The sequence below is a fragment of the Vicia villosa genome, linkage group LG2 (genome assembly GCF_029867415.1).
Source record: "Vicia villosa cultivar HV-30 ecotype Madison, WI linkage group LG2, Vvil1.0, whole genome shotgun sequence".
NCBI lineage: Eukaryota > Viridiplantae > Streptophyta > Magnoliopsida > Fabales > Fabaceae > Vicia > Vicia villosa.
In genome coordinates, this window is record NC_081181.1 from 151,556,574 (window position 1) to 151,564,482 (window position 7,909).

At 32.7% G+C, this 7,909-nt stretch overlaps 1 protein-coding gene across 2 annotated transcripts; it reads right to left on the reverse strand.

The window, feature by feature from the left end:
• Positions 1–3,648: 3,648 nt before the first annotated feature.
• On the reverse strand, positions 3,649–6,898 carry LOC131652480 (cation/H(+) antiporter 18-like). 2 transcript variants are annotated; one of them, XM_058922338.1, is made up of 4 exons: positions 6,719–6,898; positions 6,388–6,603; positions 5,138–6,139; positions 3,649–5,028 (listed from the first exon to the last, which is right to left on the reverse strand). In XM_058922338.1, the coding sequence occupies exons 2-4, from the start codon at positions 6,586–6,588 to the stop codon at positions 3,826–3,828; spliced, it is 2,406 nt and encodes an 801-aa protein (XP_058778321.1). In that variant the 5' UTR covers positions 6,589–6,603; positions 6,719–6,898; the 3' UTR covers positions 3,649–3,825. The 2 variants fall into 2 exon arrangements, with proteins under 2 accessions (XP_058778321.1, XP_058778320.1); XM_058922337.1 differs by having other exon boundaries at positions 6,724–6,897.
• Between the last annotated feature and the right edge of the window lie 1,011 nt (positions 6,899–7,909).

Sequence of the window (7,909 nt, forward strand, 5' to 3'; positions counted from 1 at the left end):
TTCATTCTTATCGAAAAATTATATTTACCAGCTTAATGTGGTTGTAGATATTGTGGGTGATGAGGCACGAGTTGCTTATAATATAGTATGTGCATTAGGGACATAGGTCTTGATCTTAGTTAGCACGAGCATTTTTTTGAACAAAAGTATTACCTATGTTGATGTTGTCTACATTAAATACTTCGCATACTTGGAGAGGAATCACAAATACAATTGAGGGCATCTTGTTTGATTTAGTTCTACTCCAAGTTAATCGAAAGTAGTTTATGGAAGGCGACACAAATGACATGAAGTAAATGTCAATTTCAGGTAATTAACCTACACCTTTACTTACATTTTTCACAATAATTGTGCTACACGTTTACTGATATTTCATCACAACCATTTTCAAGCATGGATCTTCTAATATTTTCCAATTATCTCTGACTATGACTATGTTGACGACTAATTAGAGAATTTTCCACGTGTGTGCTCGATTATCCCACTCAGAGGTAATCCAGCGGCTGAGCCGTATAGGCTTGCGCTAGAACACATTTTGGAGGATGATATTTTTTTACACTGTATGGTGAGCGCCGTCAGACACAACCATTGAAGTTGATATCCTGGTACTCTAGACGGTTAGCTTGCGAGTCTCGAATTATGCATCAACATCTACATAAGCGAGTACTACAGAAGTTCAAGTATTTGTAGGGAACCCACAATTGTTGTTTCTACCACCTCATCCATAGAGATATTGGTGTGATATTTGCCGACTATCTTAAACATCTAGTGCCAGAGAATGTACATCGTGTGTTAGCTCTTCATCCATAGAGTGTGATATATAATTAAATCCAATGATTTAATAAAGTGTCACGTCCTTATATGGCACCAGATCCAGAAGAAAATTCTACTAAACTAACTCAATAGGAGATACTATAATAGGAACATGTAAAACATGTAAAGGACGACCATATCGTGGAATAATGTATGATTTTTAAATGATAGTAAAATTTATTCCTACTTAGTGCCAAGGGGTTCATAATATTGTCCAAGAGTTTGTCTCTATTTTGAAATTTGAATCCACCCCATTATCTAAAATAAAGACCTAGGCAATACGTAAAATATTATTTAAAGGTGTGTCTGAATTTCGAAAACTGGATTCACCCCTTTGTTTAGCACACATAAGAAAAACATACATGGAATATTGTTCTAGGTGATAGCACAAAGATTGAAATTCAAATACATTTTTTCCTTCAATAAGGATGCCTTTATAATGTAAGGATTTGTTGTATAATTGGTGCGTCCAAATTTCAATCTTCAAGCAATGTGAAAGAGTATTTTTATGTTCGCATAGAATTAATAAATACTACAGGATGTAGTGAGCGCCGCCCTTTTTTGAAAGCACATTTTTTGGGCTTGCTCCCTTTATCTCCCACAAATTTCTCCTCTTTCGTAAAAAAGGACCATCAGATCCCGTGGATCATATGAGTTGGACATCAATTTAAAGAATGTTGAAGCAAAAAATAAATTAATAAATAAAATATTTGTTTGAGTTATATGATATTATCATCCGAGTATGATATAAATGTCGAACATTGACGCGTATCGAACACCAAACATCTTTAATTCCATTATAAAGTTGTTGATGATGTTAGAATATTTTATATTTAAATATTATTTAATTATTATAAAATTAATTAAATTTCTATTTAGTGATTAATTAATAAGCTTAGTTTTATATGGAGTTAAATATAAGTGAAGGTAAGATGATCCTTTTTAGAATAATGAAAAATTTAATTAGCCTTCACAAACAAGTTATCTCTTTTTTCCATCTTAAAGTATTCAAAACAATTAAAAATACCGGTTGAGAAAGATCCACAAACCAATAAATGTCAAATACTTGTTTCATTTTAGAACTATCATTGTCATTGTTTAGAAACACTTCTCGTTGGGTCATCCAAATATTCCTATAATTCTTAATAAATTAATATGTCATAGGTCTTAAAATTGTATGCATGCTCATATATTTATTTTTTTCCTATTTAAATTATGGGTCATGCTAACATATACCCTGTTAAAAATACTATAATTAGAAAAAGTTAAATATAATTAAATGCAATAAAATTATATTTAAAGTTTCGATACATTTGAATGCACAAGTTAAAAAAAAAATTATTATAAAATTATTATAAGATGATACAACTTATAGTTTGTATTTGGCAATTATAGTTTGTATAATTATGTTTTTAATTATAAGATGATACAACTTATAATTATAGTTTGTATTACTTCCATTTTGTTATTATAAGTTGTTTTTGTCAATTCCATACTTATTAAAAATTGTAATTATTATTTGTCAAAAAATGTAGTTATTACTATTGTATCGGGAAAAAAATTATATTAAATTGTCATTATCTAATAATATTAAAAACATAAATTTGAAAAAATTAAAAAAATTAATACACAATAATAATTAAAAAAAGATTTTAAGTATTGTAAATCGATGTATAATTAGGCATAAAAAATTTCCAAAGGAATATATGATAAAAAATGGACTATTTATAAAAACAAACTTCCGTGGTTCTTAAAATGCAAATAGCATTGGTTCAATTAATGGAGTTGTTCTTTCTATGCTTATATTCTTATAGGTGCATCTCATATTTATATTTTTTTAATACATCTAAAATCACACTAAAATATATTATTACGAGATTCATTTCATTTTGTTAAAAAAAATTGTTAAAAAACATAGCTACGTATAATATCTAAAGATACATCTTTCAACGCACTTAATACACACAAATAAAATATTTATTTAACTAACACATTGTGTTCAACCATTTTGATTTTTTATTTATATTTATTAACTTTTAAACAATTACAAATTGTTACAAAAATGAGCATTTTAAATAAACTACATAATCAAAAAAAGTGATACACTATTTATAATTCAACCAATCACTATCATGTATCTAATTAAACAATTTTTTATTTAAAAAAAATCGATTGGAAAAATCCAAAATAATATAAATATTATCTATTGAATCTAATGTCAAAATCCCTTTAATAAAGAAAAATGGATAGAAACTTTATGAAAATTGACTAACTTATAACAACTCTATCAACAGAAAAGATCTTCGGTCAGAATGACTAGTTCAGTTGAATCTCTATACTGTAGTTATGACATGGCTAAAAAATTTGTTCTTAGTAAAATAAAAGTGGATCACTAGAAACATTTTAGATTTTTCATGGTGGACATAAGGATGAAACAGAAACAGCAACTCCTAATTGATTTACCATTATTCTTAGTTCAGATATGGAAGAAAGCCTTGAGTAATCTGTTTACGCGATTTATGGTTCCACCACTTTGAATACCACCGGCATCAATTGTTAGCATGATGTATGTCCGCATCAGTTCGAACACCACCTCCATCACTAATTGTTACACCAGTTTTACCAAATATATCACATTAAGTCCCATATAATCCCGAACTGCAATTCTCAAATGATAAACATTGTTTTTCGGAACTAGAAACTTGTTTATAGGCATATCACAGTCACAAAGATACCTCTAAATGTATCAACATAGACCAACAAAACTTAGCATTGAAGTGGAAAAAACAAATTTCAAGACATCTGAGAAATGTTAAAAATTTAAAAAATTAATCATAACAGCAAAAGCATAGATTATTTATATTCAATTCAGTAGAATAACATGTTGGGGACCTAACATAATCAAATAAACTTTCTTATTTATGTAGAATTGGATCTAAAGTACTTACTCCTAATCCCTACTATACCACCATCCACCCTATGCGCAATTCTGCGACAATATTAGAACAAAAGCTACCCAGATTCTGTGCCTACATCATGTGAATGTTCCTCCGTTTCTGGGCCAAAATTTGTTGGCATCCCATTGCGATACTGTTGCATCACCAAAACTGATGCTGTTGTGGGGAAATCTTGTGATGCCAACAAGCCCCCGACAGGTCCTAGTTCCGGGCACTCACTTCTTTCCAGAGCACATGCCAATTCACCGGTCGGCCTTATACCAACAAGAAATAGGTTGCAGCAATTGACTTCGCGGATAGTAGCAACTGTTTCTGCAGCATCTTTTACTGTTTTTTCTACGTAGGAAACAGAGTTATCACTTGCTGTTTTCAGCTTAAATTCATCAAGGAACTCTCCGTCGCCTGAGTTTGAATTAGTGCTAGAAGATTCTCCAACATCAACTCTTGTGATCTCTCCTACAATGTTAGGTTCCACTAAGAAGCGAATAACCACTAATCTTATACCAGGGTGCTCAGCCATACGGGCTCCATAAGCAAGAGCTTCACGGTCATCTACGCCGCCAAAGAAAAGCACAGTAATGCAATACGAAACATTACTTGCAGAGACATGACATGAACCACCAAGCCCGCGATCAACAAAGATTCCAACTGAGCACGGTGCATGCTCGAGTACCCTTTTGTTAACATATCGAAAATCGTTTCTTATAATGTCAAGGGAACCGTCTAATCTTTGTTGCTTGTGAAATGGGAGAATGATGACTGCTGCTTTCTTTCTATCAGCAGTAGCACATATGTCTTCATGAATGTTTGCCATTGATGAAATTGCTACCATTGGCCGGACACGCACTTGGCTTAGTTTATGGTAAGCCTCGAATGCCACGGTTACATGGACAGAATCTCCATGGTGACTGTCATTAGAAAACGGCAACCCGTTTTCTCTTGCCTTTTGTACCATTAGTATCGATGAGGATCTCTCGGAAAATTCTTTAAGGTGCATTGCATACACACGAAGTGCATCATGCTTCTGGATTCCTCTTGAAGTCTCGATCAAATTTATCACCGACGGAATATTCCTAGAACCATGGAAACAGGCAAGAATCCTCAGTTGGCTTTCTGCAGTTTCCCTTTCAATTGTTCTGTATTTGTAATCAGATTTTCTTGCCTTCCTCTTATACGCGGACATCACAAGAGGAGTGGTCATGAAGGTAGTGATGAGAGCCATGAGAACCATGATGGCAAAGGTCTGATCATTCAAAACCTGCAAATTCATACATCAAATATCCATCACAATGATCGGTATGACGTGAGTATGCACCATATTAAACTTATCATAGGAATAGTGAGTACAAGAAAATAAATTCAAATACCTTTCTATCTTTACCTATGTTGAGGACAATTAACTCAACCAAGCCTTTACTGTTCATCAAGAATCCAAGAACTAACGCTTCGTTAAAAGGTACTTTACATAAAAGAGAAGCAATAATAGTCCCAACGATCTTCCCAAAACAAGCCGTAAATGTAACGAAAACTAAAAGACCCCATGATTGCAGTCCCTGAATGGTGGCTATGTTAGTCTTCAATCCACTTGACACAAAATAGAGTGGGAGTAATAGACCAGACACGAGATCCTCTATTTTCTCCACGAGAGCACCGGCAAATGGTCCATCTTTTGGAACCAAAATTCCAAAAACAAACGCGCCAAACATGGCATGAATTCCAATAGCATCTGTGACAAACCCAGCAGCCAGAACAGCCGCTAATGTAGCACAAATGTATAACTCATCCACCGGCTCACCTTCATGGCATTGCTTGGCCATCCATTTGAAAATTGGAAGGGCAACGAGAATAGAACAAAGGACAAAAACACACCCACATGAGAAGACCCACAACGGCACAAATGGAGATTGGCTATTCCCTGATAAGGCAACAGCCAGAGCAAGAAGAATCCAGGCCGCTACGTCGTTAATTGCTGCAGCCGACATAGCCATTCTGCCGACACTAGTGGTTAGAAGTTTCAACTCGGCCAAAATACGAGCTAGTACAGGAAATGCCGTTATAGAGAGAGCAACACCCATAAATACGAGAAATGCGGAAGTATTTACACCTTTGGCAACTGTTGCTTGCAGAACAAATGATGAACCAACTCCTAGTGCAAAGGGTAAGCTTATTCCAGCCACAGCAATTGCAAGGACTCGACCTCCAGTTTTCCGGAGAGATTTAGGATCTAACTCTATGCCTGCTAAAAATAGAAAGAATATAAGGCCAAGGTTTGCAAGAGTATCTAATACTGGAAGACTCTTCGGTGGAAAAACCGCATGCAGATAGCTTTTATTCCGTCCAAGTGCCGATGGCCCAAGCAGTATTCCTCCCTGTCATCAATAACCAATCTTAATACACAAAAATATGCTGTAATTACAAATAACACCTCCTTTTCCTATTCAATCTTAACCACTACTTTTTTAGAAGGCCGATTGTAAGATCAAATGAAGTCTGCATCTGATATCTCTGCAGAGCTACCAACTGAACCGACCCGGAACAAAATATCTTACTAATATTCAATAACCAATAATTCATTAAATTAAGGAAATATATAAAGAAAAACAAGAAAAGAACTTACAATAATCTCTGCAATAACTCTTGGTTGCCTTAAAGGCTTAAGAAGAAAAGCCAACCCCCTTGTAACGAGAAGAACGATGCATATTTGTAAAATAGCCAAAGGAAGTGCATAATCAAGAGGATTATCTCCTTGAAATACACCGTTAGATGTAGATTTCATCGTCGCGGGGCAAACATTTCCAGATGTAGTATTGGAAACCATTTCACCTAATTTTTTCTGCAGAAATAGGAACATCAGAAACAATAAAATCAAGAGCAATCTCAACATGCAAGTTCGAGAAAAAAATACATGAAAATATGGTAACGGTGATCTGGAATAGAGTAAAACTAACTTAACTGGTTTTTGTTAGTCTGTTACAGTTTGTTATTTGTTAACGAGGATATAGGGTGAAAGAAGAGAGTTTGCAATTGTATTCAGTTTATAGTAGGGAGGGAAGGAGAGAAATGTTTCCTACCAATGAAGGGAATGGATTTGAAGTTATAGTTGTTTAAGAAAGAAACCCTGATAAAGGACAAAACTAATTTTTATTGAATAGCGATAGACCCTACCCTACAATAATCTCAAGTGGGAGAGTTAGGTATCCTAGGTATTTATAACACTGAGGATGATGAGGTGGCACCAACTCACTGTTGGAGAAAGTGTTTTTCAAATTGTGTGATGACCGAATTAAATAAAAATACTAACTTAACTTGTACTTATAGTTAAATTTATGGTGGACATATTTCAATTTTCAACCGACTGATTTAAATCGATTGATTTATTGTAATTTTTGTGTAAATGATTTAGATTCGATCGGGTATCAAAGTTGATTTAATTGTTTAATTTAGATAGTATAGGGTTGATTAGGTTGAGTTCAAATGATAATTTTGAATTCGTCAAAACCAAAATCGACCGAATTCAACTAATATTTATTTATTATTTTTTATTATTAAATATTGATCTATTTTAAAAATGAGTTCAATAATGTTCTTATGATATTATCATTTTTATATTCAGTAATGACATTTATTCAAAAAAGTAGAAGAAAATACAAAACAAAATTTTGATTGTTATTTATTTTAGGGTTTATAGCATGAAAATAATCAAATTAATGTTAAATGATTTTGAAAATATTATTATGTAGTAATAATGCTTTTTAATAATAAAAATATAATCTTACTTTCTATATTTTAAAATTTTGATAATTCTTTTTTTAATTAAAAAATAAATGTTACTGAATTTTATAAGAAATAATTTTTATGAATTTAGTTTAATAAATATTAAATTGATTAAATTCACATGATTTATCTGATAAACCAATTCAACTGAATTTGCTAAAAACCGAAATTTTATCAGTTCGAATTAGACTTTTAAAATAAAACTGTGGATTACATTTGATTTAAGTTTCAAGCCCGTTATCGACCCAAGCCAAGCGATTATCCAACCTTAGTAAAACTTAAGAAAAAAAAGTCAATGAATAATTTCTTATAGAGAATAACACATTGACTTTAGAGTGATGTAAGTAATAATGTTATTTGTCTTT

Coding starts and splice junctions, on each gene's coding strand:
- LOC131652480 (XM_058922338.1), bottom strand. CDS start 6,588: ATGGTTTCCAATACTACATCTGGAAATGTTTGCCCCGCGACGATGAAA. Junction 6,140..6,387: donor GAGTTATTGCAGAGATTATT/GTAAGTTCTTTT, acceptor TATTGATGACAG/GGAGGAATACTGCTTGGGCC. Junction 5,029..5,137: donor ACATAGGTAAAGATAGAAAG/GTATTTGAATTT, acceptor ATGAATTTGCAG/GTTTTGAATGATCAGACCTT.